At 45.2% G+C, this 16,843-nt stretch overlaps 1 protein-coding gene across 3 annotated transcripts in view; it reads right to left on the reverse strand.

Moving 5' to 3' along the window:
- LOC132515877 (carboxyl-terminal PDZ ligand of neuronal nitric oxide synthase protein-like) overlaps positions 1-16,843 on the reverse strand; it is a 306,848-nt gene that overhangs the window by 85,033 nt on the left and 204,972 nt on the right. For all 3 annotated transcript variants that reach the window (XM_060142236.1, XM_060142235.1, XM_060142233.1), the window contains exons 3-4: positions 12,034-12,126; positions 3,040-3,098 (exon numbers count right to left, since the gene is read on the reverse strand). In XM_060142236.1, the coding sequence (XP_059998219.1) occupies positions 3,040-3,098; positions 12,034-12,126 (152 nt within the window). The remainder of the gene's footprint in view (positions 1-3,039; positions 3,099-12,033; positions 12,127-16,843) is intronic.

Raw genomic sequence — 16,843 nt, forward strand, 5'->3', positions numbered from 1 at the left:
ATTGGATCAAAATAGATCATACACCTAAACATAAAGCCTAAAACTATAATGCTTCCAGAAGAGAACACAAAAGAAAACCTCTGTGTCCTTGAGTTAGCCAAGATTTTTAAAATATGACACCAAAACACAACCCATACACTTTAAAAAATGATAATATGAACTTCTTCAAAGGACACTATGAAGATAAAGACAAGCCAGACTTGGATAAAATATTTGCAAATCATATACCTGATAAAGGGCATGTATCCAAAATTTATCAGGAACCCTCAAAATTCAATAAAAGGAAAACAAAACACCCCAATTAAAAATGGGCTAAAAGATTTGAACAGATGTTTCACAAAAGATATACGAATGGCACATACGATGGACAGATGCTCAACATCATTACTCACTAGGAAAACGCAAATTAAAACCACAAGGATATACTACATCACACATACTTGCAGGGCTAAAAATGAAAAGACGGATGATACTAGATGTTGGCGAAGATGTGAAGGAACTGGGACTCTCAATCACCGCTAGCGGTACAACCGCTTTGGAAAACAGCTTGGCAGTCTCATAAAAAGTTCGACAGGGACTTTCCTGGCGGTCCAGTGGTTAAGACTCCACGCTTCCACTGCAGGGGGAGCAGGTTTGATCTCTGGTCAGGGAACTAAGGTCCCACATGCCACAGGGCGTGGCCAAATAAATACTTAAAAAATAAAGAGACGCACTTTAAAAATCACTCCGAGATTCACCAGCCAAAAAGATAATCACTTAAAATTCACTTAAAAAAAATAGTTCAGCGTACACCTAACAAATAATCATTCATTCTACTCCTGGGTATTTACTCGAGAAAAATAAAAGCATATGTCTATACAAAGACTGTAATATGAACAGTCACAGAAGTTTTCACCGTAAGACTCAAAAACTGGAGACCACCACAATGTCCATCAACATGTGAATGGCTAAGCAAATTGTGTTATACTCATACAATGGGATACAACTTAGTAATAAAAAGGGATAAGCTACTGATATATGCAATGGCAAGGAACGCATCTTAAAATATGCTAAATGAAAGAAGCCAGACCAAAAAACAGTGGGAGTATACTGTACATACGTATACTGTACACTGTATGACTCTGTTTATACAAAACTCAAGAAAATACAAACTCATCTCTACTAACAGAAGGGAGATCAGTAGTTGCCTGGGGACTTGGAGGGCAGGAGGGAGATGCAGCAGGGAGGGAGAGAGGGAAAGATTACAACAGGGTACAAGGAAACTTCTGGGGGAGACATATGCTCAGTATCTTGACTGAGGTGATGGTTCTAAAAGTGTACACATATATCAAAACTTACCCAATTATTCACTTTAAATATGCTCGATTTTTATATGTCAATTATACCTCAATAAAGCTGTTATAAAAAATAAAAACAACAGCTTATTTGGGATATAAAACTTTGGGGAAAGTTCCTTCTTTCAAACCAGGAAAAGGCAAGGTTAAAGTTCATGACCATCATCCCACACAGAGGTCGCTTTTGTATGGATATGATGCCACCGTAAAAAAGTAAAAACAAAAACAAAAAAACAAGAAACACTTCCTTTTACAAAGCACGAACGATAGAGGTTTGTCCATTCACATCCTTCAAGCCCAGTTCCGACACAACTTGTTTCTTAAAGCCTTTCGTCATCACTCAAGTAGAAAGTGATTATTCCCTCCTGTGAATCACCATACCACTTACGTTAATTTTCAGGTATTAATTCAATACATCTATCCATCCACCCATCACACATTTACTAAATGCCTCATACAGAACAGACACAGGCTTGGTGCTAGAAATACAAAAGTGAGTTGAACACAGTTCTTCACTGGCAAGAGCCTCACAGCCCAGTGGCAAAAGACAGATTCATTTTGAAGTAGCAGTAACTGTAACAAGTATTTCAACAAACACAAGTACAACAGAAACACAGAGAAAGAAATCCATTTTGTCAGACACACTGTCTTGTACCACAATGATTTGTTCAGGACTCCATTTCCCTACTAGACTAAAGCTTCCTGAGAACAAGGGACCATAACTTATTTTCGCCATCTACTAAATTACCTAGCACAGTACCTGGGATGAGTGTTCTAAATATGTATACATATTTGAATGAATGGAAATTCCATTTCACAGGCAGCTACTCTTTGACTTAGCAGGGCCACCACGATGCCAACTTCTCAGGTGAGTGCCAACCTTAATTCACTTTGGTAACCAAGGCAAGTCATTTGAGAGGAGACAAAATCAAAACTTAAATCTCGACCCCCAAATCCCAAAAGAATAGCTAATACCCCTTTCCCCCCAGTGAAGAAAACAGGAAGGAGTAAGAGGTGGGGTAGGGCTTGGTCAGCGGAGATTTAGGACAGAAGAATGACACAGATGAATCAAGGCCCTGCGTGGGTCCCAGGAGGGCCCTGGCTTTCTGTATGTATTGCTATCAGGTATCCCTCTGCCCAGAGAGTACACATGAACGGCAGTCATCTAATCTGAATAGGAATACCAGTCTCATTGTAAAAGCAATTTCTATGGATTTTATACGTGACTTTCTGCTGTCCCAAATGATCATAACCCCCTTATCTATGCTCAGTTTCTGAAGGGGTAGAAAGGAAGAACAGATAACTGTGGGGAATTGTAAGTATAGCATAATGGGAAAACCCAGTTCTCTCATTTTTATCAACATATATGCAATTATGAAATTTCAGTTAAATAAAAAAATAGTGAAAAACAAATTTCAGTTAAAATAAAACTAGCACAAAACAAAAAGGTCTCAAGTGACAACTAAAAGACTTGCATTACACATCAAGCAGAAATCCTTCCCAGTTCCCTTAGTGCTACTGAGCATTAGAAGAATGTTCCTCTCTTTCTTAAAGATAGAGCAGATTTGCTCCTTGTACTTACATCTACAGAAATAACAGGTCTCAGGAGGGAAAAAGGAGAAATTTATTTTAATTTGTCTGGACACACCAACCCAACAGATGGCTCCCAGAGAGGACAGGTGTACCCTGGGGACTGGGCTCTTACCTGTAGATAGGGTCCTGCATCACCAGCATCTTGCTCTCATCCCACGTCCACTCCTTTTTCTGCAATAAAAGAAGCTGTAAATGAATAAGTTAGGCTTGTCCTCGGCTACAGAACCAGGGCACACATTGAGCTACTAATGCTTATGCAAACACATGCATTTGCTTCTGGCCTTGTTCCCTCTAAGAGGCCTGGAGTCGACTGCTCCAAAAGAACAAGTGGAAAATGTCACGTATCTGGTCTGATCAGTTTCCTTCAAGCACTTTAGGAGAGTGTCTCTCACGGGTGCAGAGGGTAGGCAGGGGCCAAGGGGTCTCAGGAGACTGCAATCTAAATCATACTTTCGTGGAGAAGACACCAAGGAAAAAAAAAAAGATCATACATTACTCCAGAGGAACAGGAGAGGCAGGGAGCACAAAAGGGAGAAGGGGTCATAGAGACTGAATGATGCCATCAAATGCAAATGATGTGTGGACCCCAGCCTCCCTCCCTTAAAGAGGGGGAGAAAAGGCTGCACACAAGACTGACAAGCTAACTAGTACATTTACAGCCGCCCATAAGAGGATACTCATCTGGCTTTGAACCTAACTTTCTGTGAACACAAAGGAGACATCCCTAAGCAGCTGGGGATGAGGACAGGAATGAGGATGTAGGAAGGTGGGGGGAGAGGATTCTGGCGCAGTGCTGGAGAGCCCAGATGCTTGATGAGGTCAGTAGCACCCCAACATGTTGGAGAAGCAGCCGCCACATGCCCTCAGGTCCCACCCATAGGTGCAGGGACAGAGGATTCTGCTCCACCTTCACTGGCCTTTGTCACAGGGGCAATGCTGTTCAGGACGCCTGGGGAAGAACACACTCAGCTCCCCACGGAAGAGAAAGGGGGTAGGGGGCTCATTACCAGCTGGCAGGGGTGAAAGTCCCTGCACTCCTCTTAGCTGGAGAGCCTGGAATCCCTTGTTACTCCTGGCAAAGGGGGAGTCTAGGCTTCCCACTCACAGTCTTTGCTGGCCTGGGTGGTGGGGAGCCCATTTTTCTGTGTTGTCTGGCTGGAAGTTTTCTGCCTTGCTATGCCGTCCCTTCCCTCCTCCTCTGGCTAGAGAGAGAGCAGGCTTTGTTGGGGTTCTGTGCCATATCCAGGTTGCAGGCTTCTTCGGCTCCGAGTCTGGGATATATGAGATTAAAACTAACCTCAGGGAGCTCACGGCTGTGTGATGCCGTGCGTCCCCAGCCAGTCTGCCTTGCCCCACCTTTACGTTTGTTTTACAGATAATGTCCAGGGTTTCCAGTTGTACTTTAGCAGGAAGAATAGAGAAAAATGCACCCATCCAAAAAGTGAAAGTCTGGTTTGTATGTTTTTTAAAAAACTCCAGATGCCGGGGCTCCAACTCTTTGGAGTCATTCATATGATGGGTCTAAGCTCATGTGAGGCCCTGTAATCTGTAGCTTTTAACAAACATTTCAGGTGACTGGGATGTGACCCTAGGGTTGAGAGCCATTCTTCTGTACCAGAGAAAAGGTATACATTGAAATCGCCACCAGGAGGATCTCTTTCACGTACAGCATGGTCCTCTGGAGTCTCAGGCCTGGCACAGGAAGGGTCTCCTGACACTAAAGACAGCCAACCGGTGGTGATCCCATTAAGCACTGTCCCTGGCCAAGGCCCCTGGTGTTACTCAATAAACAGCCACTGTGAACTAAACACCCGGATGACTAACAGCAGAGGCTGCTCTGCTTCTGAGGGAATCGAGCCTCCGTTTTCTCATGTTCTTACTATCAAGAAAGTCTGCTCGGGCTTCCCTGGTGGTGCAGTGGTTGAGAGTCCGCCTGCCCATGCAGGGGACATGGGTTCGTGCCCCGGTCCAGGAAGATCCCACATGCCGTGGAGCGGCTGGACCCGTGAGCCATGGCCGCGGAGCCTGTGCTCCGCAACAGGAGAGGCCACAACAGTGAGAGGCCCATGTACCGCAAAAAAACCCACAAAGAAACAAACAAACAAATGAAAAAGAAAGTCTGCTCATAAGAGTCCTTGCTGCTCTGATGTAATTTTCGAAGTTAACACAAGAGTTAATAACTCAGTGCACCAAAAAGTCCATAAAACTCTGAGAAGCTGCCCACACCCACTGCCCCCCTCGGAGGAAAGCAGCCCCAGAGAGGGTTCTTTCTGAGTGTGGGTGACTTGGCTCATGCTGTGAGCATCTGATGAGCCGTCCTTGCTAACCCAGCCGTGACTGACGGAGCTCAGGATCAGCAGCCGACTGCACATGAGGAAGGTCAAGTGTCACGGAGGGGCTGGCCAGACCTGCCTAGTCCTTGAGCACCACGATGAGAAGGATCCAGTTCCACCCACTCACATCCTCTCACTGGAGACTCCCAAGTCCTAGACGGAGCCTAGGCTGAACCCCCAGGAACGGGAGGTGGTTTCTGTGACCAGCTGCATACTTTCCACTCAAACAGGCTGCACCGCTGAGGAAGAGGAAGCATCGTGTACCAGCCCATGTTTCCGCCTAGCCTGAAATAAGCCTCTGTTAAAGTTGATCTGGGCACGGCTCCTCCTTGCAAGTCTAAGGAATGCAACTAATACATTCATCAAAAAGAAAGAATAATGAGGCCAAAAAAATACAGAATAAATATTTTTCTTTCTCTGGAAGACATGAGGAGAAGGATGGGGAGACCAGACTCTCAGGGAACCTTGTGTTAATTTATTGAGGAACCTCAGAAGGGTCCACGGCAGGCAGAAAATACTTTCCTTTTTAAAGTGATATCAGCATCGGTATAGAATATCCTGGCCAAAAATAGTCAACATCTTTTCACTTACTTACTTACTAATTTTCCTTTTCTGAAAACCCCATTAAAATCCATTTAAGTAAAATCCATAAAATCCCATTAGATCTCCCTTTAGAGGTCTTGCAGTAATCCTTGCGGGAGTCCATTCAATCTATGCAGGGATAAGGAAATTATCAAAATAACTCAAAGGGTTTGGAGTGTAGACGGGACTCAACAATGTATCAGTTATTCAAGAACCTAAGGCAAATGTGGTTGGAGCATTCTACCCCAATCTCCTCAATGCCTGAATGATGTTCCAACACTCTGATAACTGAAGCCTCTCCACTCCTCCTTGCCACACACTTAATATCCTTCCTATCCCACCATCTTTCAAATAAGACCCAGAGCAGTGCAGTTTCTTGAGCAAGGTGTCCCCCTAGTTAATAGCCCAGTCAAGACTAGAATCAAGTTCTCCTGATTTTCTGACCCGTACAGGTACTCTGGTACAATTCAGAGTCAACATGGTATTATCTGAAGAGCGTAACCCAGAGGGAGGCAATGCGTGTCTTAAAAACGATTTGATTCTTCTCTTTGCTCTGACATCGTTTTACACGTCTCCTCCATTTGTCAAACGTTGTAGAGAAAAAAACACACACACAAAGAGATCACCCCCTCCTCACTTTTCTACATGGAAACATTCTTCTAAGGAAAAAATTTTAGAAAAAAAAAGGTTAACGAGAGAAAGAAAACAGGAAGAAAAGCTACTGATCTACCTTTATAGGATTATAAATCAAAGTTGGCTTCAACCATAAAACAGAGACATATTATTGAATGGTAATTATAGTCCGCAGAAAACTCACACAACTCCAAGTTACACCTGAAAACCACTTTTTTTTTAGTGCTTGGAAATAAGCCTTGGAGTCTTGGTAGCTATGTGAGGAAATTGTCAGTTTTGCTACCCACTATCCTCAATGAGCTATGGTCTCCAACATATGCCAGGAAATGAAGACATTTCAAGTCCAAGTGGGAGTGGAAAAGGAGGTGGAGGCGGGGAAGAGAAGAGGAAAGGAAGAGGGGATACATCTTTAAAGCTGTCAGCACCTCTCTGAGTGCTTCTGAGGGAAAGAGCACCCTTCACAGCCGTACTCACTGCAAACAGCCCAGGGGGACCAGCAGGACTGATCGAGGCTGGTCTTCAGGCTCCTTGCACCTGAAGCCCAGGCTCAGGCAGGGCCTCACTGGTATCACTGGGAGCACAAACAGTACCAGCATTGAGGCCAATGAGTGAGGCTCAGGGAGACAAGATCTACCTCCTCACTAGCTCCATAAATATAAAGAAACGGGGGTAAAAATATGAGTGGGTCTGGCAGAGCACCTAGTGGAGCAGACTGGTGCCCTTGGGGCAGCTGTCTGGCATTTTGCCATACATATACAGAATTGGGGTATCACTTCTTTCTCTTACTCTTTGTCCCCTCCGTACCTACAAAGGACACTCAGGGCACTGTTGAGCCTTTTAAGAGGCCTCTGACTTAGTTTATTAACCTGTCTCTCTCCATGCCTTTCCCTACCCCAGCAGTCTCCCCTTCCCTCCCCTTTTTCTTCTCTTTTAAAAATGAATTCCTTACTCCAAGGTAATTAAAAAGTCATGAGATGTAGAGAGTAGCTTCACTTGAAAGAAGGTTCTGCTTCATATATTGGCTAGTAAAAAATTTCTGGAGAAGAGAAGATGTTATCACAAGAAGGTGCCCCACAGACCTCCAATTACAGGAAGTTTAACTAACCAAGGGCCCCCTGGCTGCTGCATTCTGAAATCCATCATTACGTGCGCACAGGGGCCCTGCCCCCAGACAATGACCAGTGTGCGGAGATCCTGAGGAAGCCCATTCCTAGGAGACACCGGGATCCTCTGACAGATGACTCTGGCTTCAGAACTCCCTGACGGCCCTGCCAAACCTTCCTCAGACCGTGCTGTGCTCTCAGAGACCTTCACCCAACCTACCTGCTTCCTTCCTTCCTCTCTCCTTCACTTGGAGTCAGACCCACACTGAAATCTGACAGCTAGCCCAGCCTTGCCTCCCCACCTCCTCCCACAGGCATTTAATCCTGTCTTGGCATTTACTTGTTGGAGGACCTAGAATAACACAGAAAGTGAGAAAGTAAAAAAAAAAAGGAAAGATACAGGAAAGTCATATTCAGCTGCTTCACTTTTTGTTCTCACAGGAAATTTCCCAGTCGATATGGGAAAAAAAAAGTCCTTTCTTCCATTTAAGAACTTTATATATTGCTTCCTTGACACTATCAAAATTCATCTCAACTTTACAGACAAACAATGAGGCTCCGGAAGTGAACTTACTCCCCTGCAAGGCCATCTAGTCCAGGGGTAATTAAAGTCCAACCTGTCTACCTCTAGACCCCACGTTCTCTTTGCTACTCTAAGTGATGAATTCAAAGGTTTTCACTCTCCGCTGCCAGGAAGCTTTTCACTTTCAACAGAGGGAGAGGGTAACAGGCTTTCGGCGTATGCTTTTATAAGACCGCCGAATGAGGTAAGCACATCCTTGAGTTTAGATTCTTCTCTTTTCTTTATCTAATGAGTGCAAATATCCAGTCCCCCGTGGAAAGTTACAGCCATTTTGTTATTCCAAAATCTCCTGCCAGGGAATATTATATGGGAACTGGTTCAGAGGTAGGTCTGCCTGGAACAGGGCCAAGAACAGAAAACAGAGTCAGGGATAATTATCACAGAGCTCCTTCCTCCTTTTGGAACCCAGAACTGGATATGGCATTTTTGAAGGCCTTCCCTAGGAACCCAAAAGTAGAGGAAGAATTTGTATTTCCATTTATTTCCTATCCCTACTGGAAACTATCAGTAGCCACATCACAAAGTCTGTCCGCTTTATCATTACTTATGCTCCTGAAAGCAATGGTGACTTCTCAAAAAATAAGAAGAAAAATTTTTTTTTAAATCTCTGTGCAAAGGCCACATTAACTCAGCTTGGCAAGTTCTCCATGCCACCAGACAGAACAGGATTAGCCTGAAAACACAGCTACCATCCACCTTAAGGTATAACCTATACAGATACAGAAAACGCATTTCAAAACTGAAGCACTTAATAAGTTCTCACACAACGCACAAAATTCCTAATATGCCTGTTTTAAAACTAGCAGAAAACATGGTAGAAAGAAGACTGGACTCAGTTTAGTCCTGGCTCCATAACTAGCTGGGTGACCTCAGGACCGTTACCGGGCCTCTCTTGTCCTCTGTTACCACATCTAATCAATTAGGGGATCAGACTAGAGCATTTCTAAAGCTCTTTCTCCCAAATTCTGGTTCTATAATTCTAAGTGCCTCCTTTTCTTACCCAAATAGATCTAAGTTGTGTGTTTCTATAGGAACTAACAGTACTCTTTGAGCAGGAAACTAGTTTCCTTGTGACGCGATATCCCAGTGACAGGGTAAAGGCTAGACGTTAAAGACACTGGATTAATTAATTAGGCATTTCCTATAGAGCGGTTTTTCTCTAAAGGATTCTGAAGAGATTAGTGCACACACAGCCACATGGTAGTAGGAAGAACCCACTTGGGATCTGAACAAGACAGACCTGGTTCAAACCTCAACTTCACCACTGATGGGACTTGAGGTCTTGGGCAAGTTGCTTAATCGTCTTCTGCAAACCAAGCCTTAAAATGGTACCTACCTCACAGGATGGTTGTGTGGCTCTAATAAGTATACACTGCATCAAACAAGGCCTGGTAAATGGCAGGGGCTCAATATCAGTGTTAGCTATTATTGTTAGCCGTTCTCATTATCATCTTAGTGTGTAATTACGTTCATCAGCTTGCCCCCACTGGTCTTCCACCCTCTCAAACAGATGAAATAGAATTGGAAAGAAGACATGGTCCCTGGCCCTAAACGCTCGCAGCCTACGGGGTAAACAGACAAATAACTATAATGCAATGCTATAGGAGCTATGATAGACCTATGTATGCATATAGTGTCATTCAAAATAGCTAACTTTGCTGGAAAGGGTCCGTATCTAATAGCCCTATGTATCCTACCCAGTTCCTTGAACATGGTTGACACAGTAAATATTTGTTAATGAGAACAGCAGAGCCTTTCTAGAACAATGCTTTAGGCTATTCCAACAAAGTTACTGGCGTATATGAGAAACCACAAGAAACAGAGGCCCTTTAGGGTCCTTTTGTAGAAAAATCCTTTGGATGAAGTTCAAGACTAATCTTCCTTATTCAGAAGCCCCTCCCTAGCAAATGGTGCAAGAGTGTGATTCCAATACTATAACAAATAATCATTATCATATACACAGGAAAGATCATTACTTGGGCCTAGTTGGGAGTTGAAGAAAATATACTGATTGAGAAACAACAAAGCAAAGCCAATTTTCTTAGTAGCTGGGTTCACCCCACAAATACAACCTAAGATTCATATGGGAATTTGAGATTCATTATCTGTTAGCATCAGTTCAAGATAACAGCATTTTAGGGCTTCCCTGGTGGCGCAGTGGTTGAGAGTCCGCCTGCCAATGCAGAGGACGCGGGTTTGTGCCCCGGTCCGGGAAGATCCCACATGCCATGGAGCGGCTGGGCCCGCGAGCCATGGCCGCTGAGCCTGCGCGTCCGGAGCCTGCGCTCCGCAACGGGAGAGGCCACAACAGTGAGAGGCCCGCGTACCGCAAAAAAAAAAAAAAAAAAAAAAAAGATAACAGCATTTTAGACACATTAATATAACCAAAAAGATTTTTTTTTTAACATCTCAGTAAGAGATGATCACAATATATTTAGCTACTGCCTGCATTAGAATAGAGCACCTGAAGATCAGAGGTACTGAAGAAGTCCTACTCATAAAGTTAGCAATTTCCACTGAGGCCTTTCTACGCTTGGGAAGGCTCTCATCCTTGTTGTTTTTTTTTTTTAAATGGGAAGGTTGACAGACGAGAAAGAGGGAGAAGAATGTGATAGCCAAAAGTAACAAATGAGACTTCATTTGACCCAACTGCTGAGTACTTAGTTCTTCCTGATTTAATGACCATGATACACAAAACATGTTCCTTTACCCAGCTAGCCAACAGCCAAAATCGTTGGAAACACACTACACGTACCAGGTGTCCAAGTGAGTGCTGAGCTTACAGAGATGGCCCCTGCCCTTAAAACATTCTCTGGAGAGCAGGGAGTCCCTGTAAACATGCTTCTCCCCACAGCCCGGAGGCATACCACCATTCAACAGTCACGGACAGGCTAGGCAAACAGAGGGGGCTTGGGGGCTGCTTTGGGAAGTGTTTAACCTCTGAGGTTCCCATCCTGCCTCAGAAGTTCAGGGGGCAGAAACACACAAACCTATTTGGCCTCTAGGGTCTGCTTTCTCTATAGCCCAGAAGGTTCTCAAAAACCTAAATAAGCACAGGTGACCTATACAAACACATGCAAGCACCGAAAAGCGCGGCGCCAGAGCTGGTGCAGAGTGATTGATCTGACAAGGGTAAAGTGCTCACCTAATCCAACTCTTCATTTTACAACTGAAGCTCCAGAAAGCAAAATAACTTGCTTAGAACCACATAGTCAGAAAAAGAAGAGCCAGGACTACAACCCAGGTCTTCTCCTCTCAGCTGAGGGCTCCTTCCAGCATGCCACACGGACCCAGTGAAAAGCAACACGCTGGCCACGCTCCAGCCTTCCTGCAGGCTGAATAGCAGCAGCGGCTGGGTCTTGAGGGACTATTTAAATAGATGGGCTAAAGCAGCAATAACTGTAACAAGAGGACACAAGGACACACCATGGGGCCGGATGCCACCTCAGCTGGAACTGAGAGTTATTCCTGCAACAGAATGGGACAACTTCTGAGGAAGCCGCCTCTTATCCCCTCCCCCACTGAACCCTGCTACTTGTCCACACTTGAATTTAAAGCCTTTCCCAAGATCAAGACTCAAAGGCAAGGGTATCAAATGGGGGGAGGGGTCTGAATGCCAGGATGACAGGAGATGACCCTTGTCACTCACGGGATACGAGGACTGAGCAAGCCGAACAGCTGACTAGGCCTTGGGCCCCTGCCTCGCTCTTTGCTCCAGCTGTAACCTCTCAACACTGTTGCTGGTCAAAGCAGACCACCTCACCAGGTAAGGGAAGGAGTCTGTCCAGAAGGTAGCCTAGAAAGAAAAGCTATCCCACGCCTACCTCCCCTCCTTCCCTCTTCACCAGAGTTTGTGGCTCAGAGTCACTTACCTTCTTCTTCTTCTTCAGAATCACTTTCACTCCATCCACTGAAACCATAATGCTCACCTTCTTCTTCTTGATGTTTTTGGCTTTAAACTCATACTGCAAGTGAGAAGAGAACAAAGGGCACAGTCCAGTTAGATCACTGCATCTGCACAGCCCCAGAGAGCTCATGACCTGGAAAAGAGGGCCACAGATGGGTCTAGGGAGCTGATGCAGTTTCTGGGGACATCAAGCACCTCAGGGGATGTAAAAGCAGGCAGATGTCTGTAGGCAGGGGCTCAGCAATATTGGGGTTGGAACAGGGACTCTGAATGGTCACTGGTTTCACCACTCAGCTATCAGGTAGGGCCATGGGAATGGACCTGATCCATTCTATCAAGATGGAAACAGAGCCTACTTTGAAAATCTCATGAGAAATTCAGAACCTTCCCTCGATAACTCATGCTGACATTTAATGACTTTCGTTGGCAGGCAAGTTTTCCTCGTGTCTACCCAAATGCTGCTGGGACTCTATTCCATCCTCAATGAAGATTAGGAAGAGCTGGCACCCATCTTCAAATCAGGGATTTTACATACTTAAAGATCAATATGATATCTAAGTTATTCTCTGCAAGTTCAAGTCCCAAATTCTTTTATCTGTAGGTCAGTCTCCAAATCCACCCATAGCCCCATTAACCTAAAATATTCTAGAGAGTATTCTAGAAAGGATCTGACTAATGATAGTTATAAGGGAGGGCATTACCTTACAAACCCTATATTCTAAATTTCTATTTGCAATCCTGAATAGGCCTGCTTCAACCACAACCACACTGCTGAGGGATGCTGGCTCTCATCCTCAGTCCCAGATATTTTTCTATCACATTTGCTCACTCACGGCCATTTCTTAGGTTTGTGCAGATATTCAGAGTGGTGGAATCATTCTACACTTTCCTCACTGAACTTCATTCTGAGCGCGTACCCATTTCCATCTGGTTCCCGTCTTGGTATCACCACCTAGCAAACTTACCTGCCAAGCTCTCTAATCAAAGATCTGGCCTACAGATTAAAAAAATAACAATACAAGACCCGGGACCAAAATCTCTACTCCAACCTACAGGCTCTCTCCTCTGGGACCTTTTATACTCAAAACCCTTTCCCACCATGCCACCACCCAAGCTTATTTAGTAAGGCGTCCAGCTCCTTGCCTGGACATCTAAAACCTAACTATTTCTACTTGGTATTTTGACAGATATGAACCTAATCCACCCTAACAAGATGAAAACGTAACCTACTTTGAAAGTCTCACGAGAAATCCAGAACTTTCCCTTGGCCATGCCATTTAATACTCTGATTTTAAGAACTCAGATTAGAGCTTCTTACCGTGTCTGTATTCTAGCCCTTCCACTGAGGTCTCAACTCATTTTCTTATTCTGTTGCAGAGTTACTGCTGATGCCCACTGGCTGTCAGCTTCTCAGAGACAAGGACATGACCTAGCTAACTGAGGTGAAACATTTCTCTTTACATCGTCAGGGCAGGTTCTGGTTTACTGCTGATCTGAGTTTCCAGGTGATGGCAACATACATCACTCCCCAGTCTGGTGGTCACTTCTCCCAGCCTCCCCATCACTCTATCCTGTCAACAGCTGTCCTTTTGACCAGCGATCCTGAAAGAAGAGCAAACCGCAGCAGCAGACACGTAGGAGAAAGAGAAGAAAACTTCAGCTTCAGACTCTGCTTCAGAGTCTGGGAACCCAAAGCCAATTAAGAGTGATACAATAAAAGAGAGCAAGTGTATCTGACAGGATGGGGAGAAGTGCTATCTGTGCTGGAGTCTGGCTTATAAGAGGGCCTCGGCCACGTAACAAATTTCTCTCTAGGTCAACGGTCGTAAGCTGGTGAAGGCTCGAGTTGTGTGACTGGCATGCACTTCAGGACACAGCTACGATTTGCGGTGTGTCCCCTGACTGCAGCATTCTGCTCAGGTGCACCACTAGATGAACTGAAATTACCCCTGGGTGGGAGAACTAGCACGAGGATCTGTCAGTTGGCTGACTTTGGCCTTGTGCCTGCTGGGAGAGGTGAACCAGCTCCATTTCCTGACCTCACCTGCATTTACCTCTGCTCACAGGCTTTCAGTGAACACAGTCTTTCAGCTGTGCCTCCCTTAGGGACAAATCACTAAAATCATAGCTGCTCCTGCCGGTCGAAGGAGGGCAGAGAGGTGTGTTTTGATGAACTCAGTGGGGAGACAAGGGCTTAAGAGTCCAGGAAACACCCGGAGGTGGATAAAAACTGCCCTAGACAGGTCAATCCTTGCCTGTTTTATTGTCTTTGCTCTCTTCCAGCACGTCACTCTCACAAGCTCCACGCACTTCCTTCTTCCCTTTTTCCAGCAAGAAAGTCAGAGCAGTGAATACTAAGTACCTACCTCTGTAGGGCAGGATGTCACCTCCCAGCCCTGGTTTCAGAGAGCATATTGCCTGCTAAACCAGACCCTTAAATGTCTTATATTTCCAGGAAAATCTCGTAGCTGGCCATATCTCTTTCTTGTTTGGTCCACCACCCTATTGGTTTCATTCTCTCTGGGATCTTTTTAAAATCGGTCTCCCCCGACCCAAGGCTCGCAAGAGACGCCCAACCAGCTCCTTGCTTGTGTATCTGAAACCTGAACTATTTCCACCGTTCGTGTTTTGACAGTTCGTGTTTGGTCATGCCTGTAATACCCTGATCTTAAGAACTCAAAATGCAGCTAAACATTCTCTTTCAGCTGGAACTGGAAAACAGCCTCTAATTCGATCACTGTGCACCTACTCCCAGGCGTCTCTTCTGTGGTGTGTGGGGCACAGTAACTACATGTTACTGTGAGAAGCATGACCAAACGATTGCATTATAATCTCAGTGACAGTGACAATACAGGTGTTCCGCCTTACCACAGCTGGTAGAAGGCTCTTTGGAGTGCTTCAAAATGAAGAGGGCAGAAGAGGCATGAAATAGGCTTCTAGCCCCTGTTACAGCTACCAGTATGTACTACCTGACTGCTACTCAGAAGGCTCTTAGGTTCGACACACTTCGCACCTACTCCACCTGTCTGGCAGTCAGATGTCCCAAACCCTTTCCAACTGAAGAACAGGTACTCAAATGGTAGTTTTGTTGAAAACTAGGGAAATGAAATCAAGTGTCTGAAAAGGTTTAAATCTTTATTGTCATAAAACCATTCATTTATATGGCAATTATATTTCACTTGGACAACCATGTTATTGTGCTTACTGTGGGGATGGAAAATGGATTTGGAACAGAGGAGATGTTGGGAGAGACTAGAACAGAGAAAAGAGACTCACAGAGACAAGCCCTCCTTTTTACCAGACTGTGCTGCTCCGAGGGGCAGGCGGGCCCAGGAGGAAGCATCTGTGTTCCTCAGGATAGGGATCTAGTCTGCCCAGGCTTTGCTAGGGGCTGAAGAACAAACAGGACTGCTGATGCCACCGTCTGTGGCCCAGGCCCGCCTCCCACAAAGCCCATGCCAGCTCTGGAGTCTGTGCCAACAGGCCTGGCTCTTCCCCCCCCATGGCCAGACTGACCTGATATATTTGCTTTGCTAGTCAGAGCCTAGCAAAGGACAGATTAAGCCTTACAGGACCTGACCTTGTAGGGAACAAAACAATACAAGCCCTGGAACACTAACCACTGACTAGAAAGACCAAATGTCTAGGGTTCATAAGCAGAGCCTTGGGACCCTGCATGGGAAGAGCAGCCCTGGAACTTAGAGTGCTGTGCCAACCGGTGAGGCCCAGGAAGGGGAAACTGGGTGGAGGGAGGGGTTCAGATCCAGCAGGAGCCAGGAGTAAACACTCAACCAGAACACTGGCGGGAAGTCAGAGAGCTGCCAACAGAACAGGATCTCTCTGATACCCCAATGCTTCCCTGTCCCCAACTCCCAGAACTACCTCCTAATCTTGTGTGTCTCCAGTTTCAGCCACAGGGTGTCCAAGAAGGGGAAGCAGGAGGTCTGTAACAGGGGAGTGAGTTAATGAAGGGACTGGCCCAGCCCTGGGCTTGAAGCTGTACTGCAGAAATAGAAGCAACAGAATCACTTTCTTAGTAGTCAGGAAGGTTGGGGCTGTATACACACACGTACGTGCACACACACACACACACACACACACACATACACACACACACCCTCTTAACAGTCTATTTTCACAATAATGTCTAGCTCCCTGAAGAATCTAGTTTTTTTTTTAAATAAGGATCCTTGGCTCCTCAATTACCTTGTCTACAAACAACTTACCGAGTGATTGCACTCTCTCACCAGCTATGTAGGAAGCTGGTCCTCTCACTCGTCTCCATAAAATTTCTTTTGCCTAGCTCCTTCCCACTGTCCCCACAATGCTTAGTTATGAATCAAGATGCTCAGAGGCTACTTTCCCAAGAGAGGAGATTTAGTTTGCAAACGCAGTTAGGGATGCTCTTGCTTGGTAAGTCCCCGGCTTATAATCAGCTGTGTTCACCACCTTTCCAGAGTAAGTCTTTGGAGGCTTTGCTTCCTGTTCATGAGCACAGGAAATTTAAAAGTGAATTCTACTAGTGCCATTGGGTATTTTAATCATATTCTGCCCATAGTCTTGTTTTCAAGAGTGCAAACACATCTCCACAACAAAACTGTAAGCACCTCAACCAAAGGCACTGTCTTATCAAGGGTTTGTAAGAAATCATTTTGCACTTAACACTTGAAAGCTTAACAGCTTAGGTAAGAAGATACAAAATCTGAGTAGGTCCATATTCAGAGCATATTCACAACAGCCCAAAGGTGGAGGCAACTCCAGTGTCCACTGATGGA

The sequence above is a fragment of the Lagenorhynchus albirostris genome, chromosome 2, assembly GCF_949774975.1.
Source record: "Lagenorhynchus albirostris chromosome 2, mLagAlb1.1, whole genome shotgun sequence".
Classification (NCBI taxonomy): Eukaryota; Metazoa; Chordata; class Mammalia; order Artiodactyla; family Delphinidae; genus Lagenorhynchus; species Lagenorhynchus albirostris.